General features: G+C 40.3%; 1 protein-coding gene across 6 annotated transcripts; it reads right to left on the bottom strand.

Annotated features, from left to right (window-relative positions):
* Positions 1 to 1,579: 1,579 nt before the first annotated feature.
* On the bottom strand, positions 1,580 to 13,737 carry RIOK3 (RIO kinase 3). Of its 6 annotated transcripts, none has more exons than XM_075084831.1 (13): positions 13,537 to 13,737; positions 12,427 to 12,548; positions 10,776 to 10,921; positions 10,542 to 10,646; positions 9,040 to 9,149; positions 8,186 to 8,329; positions 7,164 to 7,291; positions 6,628 to 6,816; positions 6,165 to 6,324; positions 5,086 to 5,166; positions 4,908 to 4,997; positions 4,450 to 4,557; positions 1,580 to 2,924 (listed from the first exon to the last, which is right to left on the bottom strand). In XM_075084831.1, exons 1-13 carry the CDS (start codon positions 13,600 to 13,602, stop codon positions 2,823 to 2,825), a joined length of 1,551 nt encoding a protein of 516 aa, XP_074940932.1. In that variant the 5' UTR covers positions 13,603 to 13,737; the 3' UTR covers positions 1,580 to 2,822. The 6 variants fall into 6 exon arrangements, with proteins under 6 accessions (XP_074940932.1, XP_074940933.1, XP_074940935.1 ...); XM_075084832.1 differs by having other exon boundaries at positions 13,594 to 13,728; XM_075084834.1 differs by having other exon boundaries at positions 6,628 to 6,813; positions 13,594 to 13,728.
* Between the last annotated feature and the right edge of the window lie 27 nt (positions 13,738 to 13,764).

Below are 13,764 nucleotides of genomic sequence, written 5' to 3'. Positions count from 1 at the left end.
AAGGGAAATAAAGGGAGTAAAAAATAGAGGGGGAAAAACCCCTGGCTGAATCATACCAGTTTAAAAGTTTTCAGATTAGACCAGGGTGGCACAACTTAGTACAGGAGAAATAGCAATTTAAGTACCAGACACTAACACAGTATCACACAAGCAACTGCGTGCTGACTGGCTGGTGACCCAGTTAGTCTTAACTGCAATAATTTCACATCAGACCAGAGAAACTAAAGCCACAACTAGGAATTACAACAAGCTATTTGTTCTGCAGAAACCTCCTGCATTATCAAAGAAGTCTATGTTAACTACAGAAGACAAGTGTTTCCAGAGCATTTAAAGTACCTTAAAGTTTATGATTTTTTTACAAAATTAAAAAAATTCATTGCACGTTAGACAAAAGGTTAGTTAATCTGAGGTCAAAATTTAAGAAATTCTACTGACATTTAAACTTCTACTTCCCTACAGGAAAGCAAGCACTTTCTCCAATTGCAATAGCAATATTAAGACAGTAGAAACTGAAGAACTTGGTGAGGGGAAATCAGCAGACAAGTAGATAAACACGCAACTTGAAACTAATATGATAGTTTTAGAATTGGCCATTAGCATAGTCATAATGTCAGAAGAGTTAATGAAACCAATGGCTTAATTAAAAATGAAAAATCTAGATTTACTCTATTTGTTTAATAATAATCCTGGAACCTTTTATTTCAAAGGTTCTTCCTTGAACTTCATCCTTGTTTTCAACTACTTGACAACATGCCCAGCCATCTTAAAATCTCAAAGCAAATTCCTGAGCCAATTTTACTGCTGGAAGTAAAAAGATGTTAAGGCAATATAATTGGGCCCAGTAGCTTTAAATCAGACTTAAGGACCATTACTTCATTTTTCTGTGTTTTTTTTTTAATCTGTACTAGAGAGATTTCAGGAAGAAATTAGAAATGACAGTAACAACTGAGACTTCAGTCCAAGCACAACGATACAAGCAGGTGCCTCTGTTTCAAATGATAACTCAAAAAACACCCTGCCCTGACTCCCCCTTATTTCTGCTCTCTCTTCCTCTCATTTGATGCAAGTATCCTTAACAATCAGCATCTTTCCTGGACGAGCACATTGTAAGGTATTAGCAACTCCTTTGAGTATTAAAATTTGTATTGAAGCCTCCTTTTCTTTTTGAAAGGATTCTCTTCTGAAGGAGAAGATTTGGTTCTATTTGCCAACAGCAGCTTTCAGTCTTCCTGAAAGGGTTAGATAACTGTAGCACCTCCCTCTCAGCACCCAGTCTGTTCTTTGCCCGATACCATTACTTCAGGCAACTGTTCCACTGAGCAATCAGGAACAGACTTAAGTCTCCAAAAGACCAAGTTCCTCTAGTTCAAAAATAAGGGGTAAACATCTAATTTAGAAAAAGTACTGGGACAAAACTGGCAAAAATGCCATGGCTGCTTACTGTTAATGTACAAACAAATTACCAAAACAGTAATTTTTCTATTGTTATAATGAGCTAGTACAGTCCTACTCTAGCACTGCTTTAGTGCAGCACTGAGGATGAACAAAGGCCCATAAGATGCAAATAACTACACAAGAATACCACCACAAGACCTGAAGTTTTTACTTTGCCACCACTTTTCCACCCCAAAAATAATTTAAAAAAGAATAATTTTCACAGCAAACTGTGAGCATGTCACACGTAGCAACACTATATTCTGCTTGATAAAGAGCAGCATCAGAAAACAGCAGAGTTAAAAAGTTGATCAGAATTTAATTCCAAACCATCCCACCACATCACTTCACCTTTATATGTGTTGTTCTGGAGAGAAACATTGCTAGATTTTTAGAACTTGCTAAAATAGAGACTGACATTAAGAATAAAAGCATGAGAAAAAGACAAATGTGAGTATTCTTTTGGCACTAGTAAGCAACAAGCTTTGTTTAAAAATAATGATGATCAATATTTAGTTTTCATAGTCTAAGATTATCTTTGGGGTAAGTAAGAATGTTTGATGGTCTATCCAGAATTTTCACTTAGAGACAGGATTATTTTAATTTTTTTTTTTTGCTTGCACTGAGTTCTTGGAACCACTTGTACATTAAGAGTAAAGCTAACTGCACTTACTCTTTGCTACACAACATGGATGCAGCCCGCAGGATTTCCTGGCATGTCACCAAAGAAGTCTTCTGCTGGCTGTATTCAAATCTGTTTCTCATGTAACGCCCAATTGTATTTACAGAGATAGTTTTGAGCCCCATTCCACGTCTGGACGTTTTTGTTTATATATGCAAAAGTAATTCAAATACATTTGTTTGTTAAATTAACATTTTTGTACAATTGCAGAACATAGTTTGACTTTTCACTTTTGCCCTTGATGGAGAGGGACGAAAGGTTCCCTTGACATTGTATCCATACACCATTTTTAATTAGTTTTTCAAGTAGCAATAGGAAAAAAGAGGGACTCTCATAGTGTGCTTTACCACTAAATACTTTAGATGGTCTAGATTTTTTTTTTTTAAAACTAAAACGTATAAGCTCTGAATCATGCAAAATATGGCCACCTCAGCTACATTAGTCTAACGTAACCGGGCAATTGGTGAAGTTGTCAGACCATCTGAAGAGGTAGTGACAGTCCAGTCTCACAGTGCCAGCCTGATGTGTGGGCTAAGTTAAAAAAAAACAACACTGAGGCATCACCGTATGCTCGCTGTGTTTTCCATTTCGGTATTCCCAGTCAACCACTCTCTCATCACATTGGTAGTTGACATTTACCACTGCACCAACATAGTTAGAAGCAGTAAATTTGTGTTTCGGTTCGTTAGCAGCTATACACTCAGTGCTATTCATTACATATAGGTGGGTCTCCATCGCTTGAAAACATTGACAGCTTCTTTCCATGATTCTGCACGTGATCTTCATTCATCTTCTCCAAAGCTTCAATCTAGAGAGCCAAAAATAAACCCATGATGAAATCGTAAAACCACACTTGCACCAGAATGTTTCTAAACATGTTAAAAAGTAGTTATATATGACTGGCCAGGTATATACAATATTCCTATTTCAATGATTCGGTCACACATATGGAGCAGCATACTTTGGAAGTACAGCTTGACATATCTGTTCTCAACAAGTTACTCAAACGAGTAGCACTCCTTTAATAGCTTTGTGCTATGTAACTGAAGTGCATGAGTTGCACTGGATGATTCTTAAGACTTCAGCTGTGTTCCCTGACATACGGAAGTGTCCCTTTCATCAGCTCTGAACGCCTCTGCTGTAACTCAGCCAATCCATCACCATTGGAGAAATTCAAAGTAATTCTAAGATTACAAATCCACTGCAATAATTTTTAATGGTGAAAGTTTGAAACAGTTATACTTAAATGTTTTGTGCAAAGTATCGCAGTACAGTAGCTTATTTTAATCTTTAAACTGTTACGTTTGGATTACTTCCTCTACATACTCCAGGGGAGATAATTTTAGTTATTAGTGACTAAAGTCGAAAAGACTGAAGTTTAAGCGTGGGCTGCTCAAATTCACCACTAAGTAAACAGCAATGTAAGTCTTTCCCATAAAACTTAATAAAGCAGTACAGGTGACATAAAACAACAACAAAAAAAAGCCTGACCCCACACCCCAATGCTCACAACACAGCGAGAGAATTGGTTTTTGCTAGATTAACTGATGCCTAAGGATCTTGGAACAGTGATATTGTGTTTCCTTCCTCTCTTCCTCACTTTGAGGACCTACCCCAGCAGTTAAATAGTTTTGAGCTCCTCCTACTACATGCTGGACTAGCATAAACCTGCACTGTTATCAGGAATCGAGTAGAATTGTCATTACTTTAATTAGTAAATATGGAATCTTTGACAACTTATTTTTATAAATGCCAGGTATCAGGATGCACGCCTTGGGGAGTTTCAGCCAAAATTTGAAAACTAAAAGCCAAAAGGAGACCAAAGATTTCTTGTCCATATTTAAGTTAGCATTATTTCAGGTGTCTAATTTTAGGCTTGAACATTGAAAATGCTAGCCTATAAATTCAAGTAAGTTAAAATCTGAAACATGAAAAATAAGCAGTAGAACATTTTTTTTAAACCAACTTTCCTTTTGCTACACAATCTTTAACATATGTAAGGAATGTATGTAAGGTCAAAGCTGGCTTTTAAACTAAAACAGATGACTCAATTTCCCTTAATGCTGAAAGAAGCAGTTACATGCAACGTGAAGCCTTTTATACTTTGGAGCAGGGAGATCAGGAAAGGGCATGGAGAGGTCTGTCAATCTGAGTTCCAGAAAACATTTACTATCTTGAAAGAATCAAGTTTAAAAAATAAAAAAAGATGCAAAATGATTGCTGAAAATATACTCACACACTATTCATACAAACTAAACGTGGAAAGTCAAGGTGTTACAAGGGCTACCATAGATAACCAAATTAAAACGTTAGAGACACAGAGAAAAGTATACCTCTGCTTGGAAGTCTACTTCATTGTCAGCTGTAATATTTAAACCTGAGACAGCATTGAAGAGTTCACGCTCATTAAGTGCTTCTGCCACACCTCCTTTCTGGAAGAACTAGTCAATATAAAAAGCACACATTAAACGCTTCGCTACACAAAACAAAATAGTCCTTTTCCTTTCCCAAGTTACAATTACAATATTTAGTCAAAATGACATTTTTGATCTACAGATAAAAATAACTGAAAGAAGTTTTAAGTTCTAGTGGTACCGTTTTGTTCTTCCACACTTTTCTCCCTTTTGGAGAATACCACCATCAGTATGGACAATATGCAAGAGCAATCTTAAATATAGGTGGTGGTGATAATTTTTTACAGAGTTGTATTAATTTTTAAGTTAGCTCTGAATTGATTTTATCTTGGAAAACATTCAGCATATCAGAAGATTGTCAGAGGAAGAGGTCCTACCTGTGAAACATTCCTACAGTCTCTGAACAAAAACTCAAGTCCATGGGGATGGGTCGGCTCCACAGACTGACTGACATCAATAAGCCAGACCTGTCGTCACAGAAAGACAGCAATTCACTTTATATGGAGGTTTCACATTAGACAAAAACTTTCCTTCCCACACTAAGAATACGCTCACCTTCCCGTCATGCCAAAGCATGTTGTATTCGCTCAGATCTGCGTGGACCAGGTTGCACTCCTTATACAACTGCTGCATCATCTGCAAGGAACCAGATCAACGAATGAAGGAAGGGCGCTATACTCCAAATAAATATTGTTTGCATGACTGTAATAAAACAAAGCCTTTCCCCAAACACCCACCCAATTTACATCTTTTTCCCCCCGCCCCAAGTCTTCAGTAAAGCTTCATACAGGGAATTGCAGTTTTGATAAACTGCCAGTAAACTAAGCTTTTATCACTGAGCTTAGCTTTGGCAAGTCAGAAGAATCAGTCTGCTAAACTCATGTCAGCCCTGCCAACTAGTCCAAGTGCATGAGAGAGATAAACATGTTCTCTAAATATACCTGTCGTTCTCACCCCTATCACACAGGAAAGGAGTCTCACAGTTTTAGACACTGAACCCCAACTAGATGCATATTCACTTAAAATTGTTGTCTTGATCTACTTGTCTCAAGATCTGAGGCAAGACCATTCTTATTATCAAGCTACTGGGTTGGTTGGTTGGGGTTTTTTTAATGTCTGTGATGTATTAGCAAGCGGACAGTTCGCAGGTACATGTTTGAACCAATTGCAACAGATAATAGGCAAGTAAAGTATACACATGCAATATTTAGTTCATTCTCCAATTTCCAGATTTACTAAAAAGGGGGGTGGGGAGCCAACTATCCACTGGAGAGTGCTTAAGCATTGTAAATTAAGTATGCGGTAAGCCCAGAAAGACTTAAGAGGACTTTCTAAACCACATACTGCTTCTACAAAAGGAGGACTACTTGCTGATAATTCCTCTGCTGCTAAGTATCTGTTTGTTGTCAAGTTTCAGCATGTTTCCCACTCAGATTAAGATTCAATTTTTTTTACTGCATAATTTATTTATTCTAAGTCACAGATTAAACAGCAGCAAAATAAGCCTTTGGACTCCGTATCTTGAAAGCGATGCAAGCATCCTGAAAAGTAAATAAATGCTGATTTGTCCTTTAAGTTATTCCCCTAAAAGAAAACACAACGGAGAATTGGAGAAGAAATCAGCATTGTCTTACATTAAGAATCTGGTAGTAGGCTTTTTTCATATCTTCACTACTAAGTGTTACATCCTTTAGTTTAGGAGCTGGGACTTGATCTTGGCCAATGAAAGACATAACCAAGATGTGTTTCTTAAGGATAACCACTTGAGGACAAGGAATTCCTGCATTTTGCATTCTGTGGATCAGAAAATAGATACTGATTAAGAAAAACAAAACAAAAACTCCAAAATATTACAGTTCTAATTCCTGCTTGCTCATTTCCAATCTTAGAGAGCCATGTGTGAGAAACTTGCCAAATCACTGAGGATGCTGACAACTCATTAAACTGTAAGAAACTGGAGACTTAATCTGTGCCAGGTTGTATATTATTTAGCCTAAAAACCAAATCTGAACTTCTACCTAGACATAGTGCATCTCCCTTAAACAGAGAACAGAAAACAGACAGGCATTTGGCAACTACTTTTTTTTTTTTCTTTACCTTGTTAAGTTATGCATTTCTTTCTCAGCCCACATACGAATAATCTTTCGTGGATTCAATTTACTGAAGCGGTCTTTAAATCTGTAGTCATCCTTAATGTATTTGTCACGGTTCTTGAATTCATTAAGAGTTGTTTTAAACACTTTGATGGCGCATTCTGGAGGTATAACTTTATCTTCAGTTGCACTTCTCATGGAAAAAGTCAAATACATAACAAAGTTAACTGCACATCTTTACAAGCAAATGCATGGTTTCGGTTTTTGATTTTTTTAAATATTGCGAAATATGGGGATTTTTAATATAAGAGAGGAAAAGATCTGATTTTCTATAAAATTTGGAAGCCAATTCAAGTTAAGTTTATAAAAGTTATATGATTAAGCTTATATACGGATGGGTTTTGGCATTTTGATTGTGTTGCCTATCAAATAGGTTCCATCTCCCAATTTGTTAATATTGTTTAAACATTTTTGTGGTTTCTGCTTTTTAAACCATCTCTGGTACTTAAAGCCACTGTCAGTAACAAACAATGTACTTACTTTCCTCCATATGCATGAAAAACAACAGATTCTTTTCCTGTGCTGATGCAGCCTGTGATGGTCTCCAGCATCCCAGCATTGACCATCTTGTACAGAAGTAAACGCGTTTTAGGATCCACTGCTTTTTCCTACAGGCAAGAAATGAATACTCAATTCATTAAAATAATTTTTTGCTTTACAGTGAGTTATAGTATTTATGTACCACTAAGTGTTCAACTAGGTGGAAAGAATAATGCATGAAGAGCATTCTCTTAATTGACGAGAAAAAAAAAACAAACCTCAAACCACCAAACAGATGAAGCAAAACCAAACTGCCCCAGGGCTGTCCTGTCGTCTTAAGATTTAATACTCTCAGGTACCTTATCAGCTGTGTAGCACATACATTTTACCACTTCTATATAAAGTACAGACTGGCTCAAGAGCACTTTCTACAGTGTTTTCAAGAAGCCTTTACACATTATGAATCAGAATATCCCAAATATTATATTCCTTTTATACCTGTAACAATAAAATAAAGCAAAACACCCAAATTTGAGAAAGTCCACAGCAGGAATTACCAGAGTCTCTGCTCTAAACTCACCCAATAAAGCATATCAACTGACTTCCTAAATTATTAAGTCAGAGTTTACTAGGTCATCTCATCCTCTTGAAACTTGCTATGAAGACAGATATTTGGAGCCTCATGGTTCAACTGCAGAGGATTAGTCCTCTGGGTGGTTTCTATAAATAATTTCCAGGCAGTTCATTCATTGTAGCTGATTAAGAGACAAGTTTAGAAAGACAAAGAGAAAAAAAATGGAAGCTGCTTGCTCTTATTTTGATATGGGGCTCTCAGTAATGCAGGTCAAATAAAGACAGTGTTTTTCTAGTAGGAGCTGGCAGATACTATTTTCTTCAGGAAGGTTAACATAATATCACTTAACTGTTTTACTGAAAATGGAATGGTCTAAGAAATTACCAAGACAGTTTTCAGCTCTAAGCCAAGATAAAAAGTATATAGAGAGACTTTGTTAAAAACATACAGCGGTGGAGTGCTCCTTCTTCTCATGGAGCCTTGCACTTCGACGTTCCTCAGAGTACGCGTGTTGCTTTAGGGCATTGAAGACTTGATTTGACAGCTTTAAGTCCATCCCAATTCCATCCCCAACTTGGAATTCAGGTGCAAACTACAAGTAAAAATAATAGAAATTTAAGCATTGGTACTAGCAGACACCAAAAGTTAGCATAAGCAGAAATTTCTCATTCTGATTTGGAAAAACCTATGTGAAACTCACTTTGTGTAATGCTATCACTATGTTAAAAAACATACCGCTCTAAACTCAGAACTCAAAGTTCTGCCCAAATTGATATGAGATTACCTAACATCCTGTAGAAATTGCACTTGCATCATTTCCTTATTTGCAGAAGTTCCATCAGTTATATTGAAGAAAATGGAAGGTATGTACTATGGATGAACAGACCGAAAAGCTGTAAGTGAAACAACTGACTGAAAAGAAGTTACTGGGCTCATCAGGCAATGAATTTTTAAAAAAAAAAAAAAAAAAAAATCAGGTTACACGATAGCTACACTTTTCAAAAGTAGCCTTGCTGCTTTATTTGCCCATTTACCAAACTTGCTGATAGTTTTGTTTTGCCAGAAGAGTTCTAAATTCCCGAATTGTAGTCATTAACAAACTATTATTACAGAAAAATTCCACACAACTCAAACTGCCAATTTGGATAACTAATCCAAACACTGCATTGCTTTCATCCAATGGAAGAAGAAGAAAAATCAACACTATATACAGTAACACAGATGAACACACATCAGTTCTTTGGCTGAATTACAGCATTCCAGTTTTACACACAAAATAACCTCCATTATGTTTTCACTTACGTTTTCCATGCGAGCAGTGTTCTTTCTTCCACATACCACTTCATCATGTTTAGTAGTGATGTCTTTTCCTTTTCCTGTGAAGCCCTTTCTCGGTGTAGTAGTAGGTTTATCTGCCAGCAGTGAGAAAAATAAATCAAACTTTACATCTAAACAAACAAAACTAACGCTCATAAAGGTTCCACAATGCCCACACAGTTTTATTTACTAAACAGAATAAAACACTTCAGTTGTATGATCCTAATGCAGTCTTCTCTAATCCTAATAATGACAGCTTCTTTTGCTATGTTATGACTTCTATGTCTCCTCTGGGGTGTCAGACACACTTTTAGCCTATTAAAGACAGGAATATTCCATATCATGTGCAGATGCCCCTAGCCAAACGTAGATGACAGATATGCATATCTCACAATACTTTCCACTTACAATAGTTATTTTTCCAGATTCAGATGCCAAAGCCAATACAATGGCAGACAGAAGCCTGAAGTGTTGGGCAGGAGTGTTGATCTGCTTGAGGGAAAGTTCTGCAGAGGGATCTGGACACCCTGGATCAATGGGCCGGAGACAATTTTATGGCATTTAACAAGGTCAAGTACCAGGTCCTGCACTTGGGTCACAGCAACCCCATGCAACGCTACAGGCTTGGGGAAGAGTGGCTGGAGAGCTGCCCGGCGGAGAAGGACCTGGGGGTGCTGGTTGACAGCCGGCTGAACATGAGCCAGCAGTGTGCCCAGGTGGCCAAGAAGGCCAACAGCATCCTGGCTTTTATCAGGAACAATGTGGCCAGCAGGAGCAGGGAAGTGATCGTGCCCCTGTACTCGGCACTGGTGAGGCCGCACCTTGAATACTGTGTTCAGTTTTGGGCCCCTCACTACAAAAAAGACATTGAGTTGCTGGAGCATGTCCAGAGAAGGGCAATGAAGCTGGGGAAGGGTCTAGAGAACAAGTCTTATGAGGAGCGGCTGAGGGAATTGGGGTTGTTTAGCCTGGAGGAGGCTGAGGGGAGACCTTATCACTCTCTATGACTACCTGAAAGGAGGTTGTAGTGAGATGGGTGTCAGTCTCTTCTCCCAAGTAATAAGCGATAGAACAAGAAGAAATGGCCTAAAGTTGCAGCAGGGGAAGTTTAGATTGTATATTAGGAAAAATTTCTTCACCAAAAGGGTTGTCAGGCATTGGAACAGGCTGCCCAGGGTAGTGGTTGAGTCACCACCACTGGAGGTATTTAAAAGACGTGTAGATGTGGTGCTCAGGGACATGGTTTAGTGGTGGACTTGGCAGTGCTGGGTTAACAGTTGGACTTGATCTCAAAGGTCTTTTCCAACCTGAACAATTGTATGATTCCAAGTTACCTACCCAACTTCCCGCATAACACCTCCCAATTAGGCGACCCGATTTTACATACAACTGGTAGGTCTCCTTACATTCAAAAAAGCTAGTTGAACTATGTCATAGTCTTAAGTCTATTAACCAAAGAAATTGTATTGTTTAAAACTGCCACATACCTGCTCTATAAGGATCATGCCGAGTATCCTGCCAATCAACCTCATCCTCGGAGCTGTCACTGTCATAAGGATGCACCTTCCGATAATTTTCAAAGGATATAGAGACTTGAGAAACAAAACAAATAAGCATGTCCATGATTATCAGGGATTTGCTACTTCTTCACAGCTCTGCCAACTTAAGCAGAGTGCCAAGAGTTATCTCCAAAGCAAAAATATGTCTTCTGATGAGGCTACCTTTGCTGTCTCCATTGATCTTCTTCTCTTCACGCCGAAGCTGTGCATCATATTCCCTGTCAAATTCCATCTGCAGCATCTGAGCTAGCATTAGGTCACTAGAAGTGTCAGTATTTTCTCCTGTAATAAATGGTCCTTCAGCAACACTATGTAAAATGAAAACAGACATTTAACAAGTTAAACACGGTCTTCTAAACAGAAACACTGCTTTATACCATTTCATCACTCTATACATAAGACTTCGTGCAGAGCTGCATAGAAACTAATGGATCTCAACTGTCCATCTTCCCTCCAAGCCAACACTAAATATTAATAGAGCATGACTTCATTTCTCTTTGCCACTCCTTTACAATGCAAATATTACTTATACTTTTTCTTGTTTACCTTTCTGTAAGAAGCATTAGGCTTTATTTTTAAGATGCCCTTCATGAAAGGGCAAGAAGGCATACAGGTGTATGTGTGTGTATATATATTTTTATAAATAAATCGATATCCAAATTAAAAAAAAAAAAAAACCAAACAAAGAAAAAAGCAAACACAAACCCCCTAAAAACAAGCACCATTGCTTTGCTCTGCTTCACAGAAAAGACCGCAAGCAAAATTTGTATGAGTTTAGAACTAGTAAGCTCTTGGCCTATGTTTAGAGCTTCCAAGTATTAAAAGGATGCAGGTGATACACCTGACAGTTCTTGAAATAACATTGTACCCTCTTAACGAAAGAGTCTCTAAAAGGGAAAGAAAAATCCCATTTCTGACAATATTTCTCAAAATGTAGCTCACAGACCGCACCCCAGACAATGCACCTGTCATGGTTTTAGCTGGGATAGAGTTAATTTTCTTCACGGCAGCTGGCACAGTGCTGTGCTTTGGAATTAGTATGAAAACAATGTTGATAACACACTGATGTTTTGGTTGTTGCTGGGTAGTGCTTGTGCTAGTCAAGGAACTTTTCCAGCTTCCCATGCTCTGCTGGGGGCACAAGAAGCCGGGAGGGGAGGGGGCACAGCTAAGAGAGCAGATCCAAACTGGCCAAAGGGATATCCCATATCATGTAACGCTATGCCTAGTATGTTAACTGGGAAAAGCTGGCTGGGTGGAAGCAGGGAGCAATCGTGGCCTGGGGACCAGCAGCATTGGTTGTTGGGTGGTGAGCAGTTGTATAATTTCTGGGTTTGTTTTTTTTTTTCCTTTTTCCCTTTTCCTTTTTATTATATTATCATTATTGTTGTTATCATAATCATTATTATAATTATTTTATTTTAATTATTAAACTGTTCTTATCTCAACCCACAAGTTTCTTTTTGGTTTTGCTCTTCCGATTCTCTCCCCCATCCCACAGGGGTGGAGGGACTAAGCGAGCGGCTGCGTGGTGTTTAGTTGCTGACTGGGGCTGAACCATGACAGCACCCAAAGCAATGTGAAGAAAATATCAAGAAAGAAGGAAGTGTGACAGAGAAGAGAATTTAAGGAAGCGTTTTAACTGGGGAGGTCATCTTCAATGAAAAAGACCTGAAGTAGCAGCAGAGTCAGGAGATTAACAGACAAAGCCTTTAATATATCGCTATGCATTAAACACATCGTAAGAAAATGCACAAGAGGTATAAGATGGCTTCACAACTATGGAGATCGCTAATCCAGGATTTAAACTTACGCAACCACTTCAGGAAAAGCAGCATTTTCTTCTTCCAGCTGCAGCTCTTTCGCCAGCTGTTCACTCATTACGTCAGCCAGGGAACATGATATCGATGTTGTGTTACGGGCTCCCCACGGACACTGCAAATAAACATTTTATTCAAGTCAGCAAGAAATGCAGTGGCAACACAATGATCAGGATAATTAGCTATCACTGGGTCTAAAATAAGCTCATGTAATCTTATAAAAGCTTGTCTTCTACAGATACTTAGGGAAGTATGAGGAACTAAAGTACAGAAAATACCTCAAGGAGTAGTTTCATAAACTCAGTAGCGAGAACTGTGATTGAAGGGATATTGAGGATATTGATGGTCATTTACTGGGAGGGGGGGCGGAAGAGTCACTTTGTCAGTGTCAGTACCCTCTGAACACAGGGAAAAGCCTTCCCAGAAAGTTTGCTTACAGGTGTACACACGGTCTAGGTAAAACTTTTCTTGGAACAATGCAATATTAATGGCTGACGCACAGCTTCCCCCCCCCGCCCCGTTTCTGTAGCCCTGTAAGGACAACCGTCATAAACATCCCCTCAAACACGCAGAAGCACGCACACAACTTTGCTTGTGGAGGCGGGGGTTGGGGAACGGTGAATCCGCCCGAGCTGTGACTCACTGCCTCGACGGCCGAACTCCGATCCCCTGCTCACCAACAGAGCCCGGAGAGAGGCAACTCCTTTATCAGGGTCTAACAGCAGCCCTCTCCACCGAGAAGATAATTGCTAGGAGCAGCAAAACACGCCGTGCCCTGTCCGGCGGGGCTCACTCCTCGCTTCGGCAGCGGAGCCAAGCGCTCGGTTTGCCAAGTAACCGTGACCCTCGCTTTGCCGGCGGCACTTCGCAGCGTCCCCCCGACGGCCCCAGCCCAGGCGGGCGGCACAAGGGCCTCCCTGCGCGCCTGCCCCGCCGCCGCCGCCGGCGAAGGTCGGCCGGGGAGACTGGCCGTGCCCCGAGGAGCCGGGCCGGCGGCGGCCGCGCTCCCGGAGGGTCGGGGCGGTGCCGGAGGGTGGCGCCGGGCACGTCCCCGCGGGCCGCCGCCACGGCCCGGCAGCGTCCAGCCGCGGGCCCGCGCTCACCTTGCTCTGCCAGGCGGGGCCCGGCCCGGCCTCGGGAGCGGCGGCGGCAACTCCTACCGGGTTCATCTGCGCATGCAACGGCGGGTGGCGCGGCGGCGGCGGCGGGGCTCTCCTCAGGGCAGCGACCCTCCCAGTGCGAAACCTTCCGGGTTCTCCCCCGTTCTCTCCGACCGTCACCTGCCGTCAGGCTCCCCATTGGCCGGCGGCTCGGGGCCTCACCCGCCTTTC

Source organism: Phalacrocorax aristotelis, chromosome 2 (assembly GCF_949628215.1).
Source record: "Phalacrocorax aristotelis chromosome 2, bGulAri2.1, whole genome shotgun sequence".
Taxonomy (NCBI): Eukaryota; Metazoa; Chordata; class Aves; order Suliformes; family Phalacrocoracidae; genus Phalacrocorax; species Phalacrocorax aristotelis.
The sequence above is the reverse complement of the archived record's forward strand: the minus strand, read 5'-3'. Positions and strand labels throughout refer to the sequence as shown.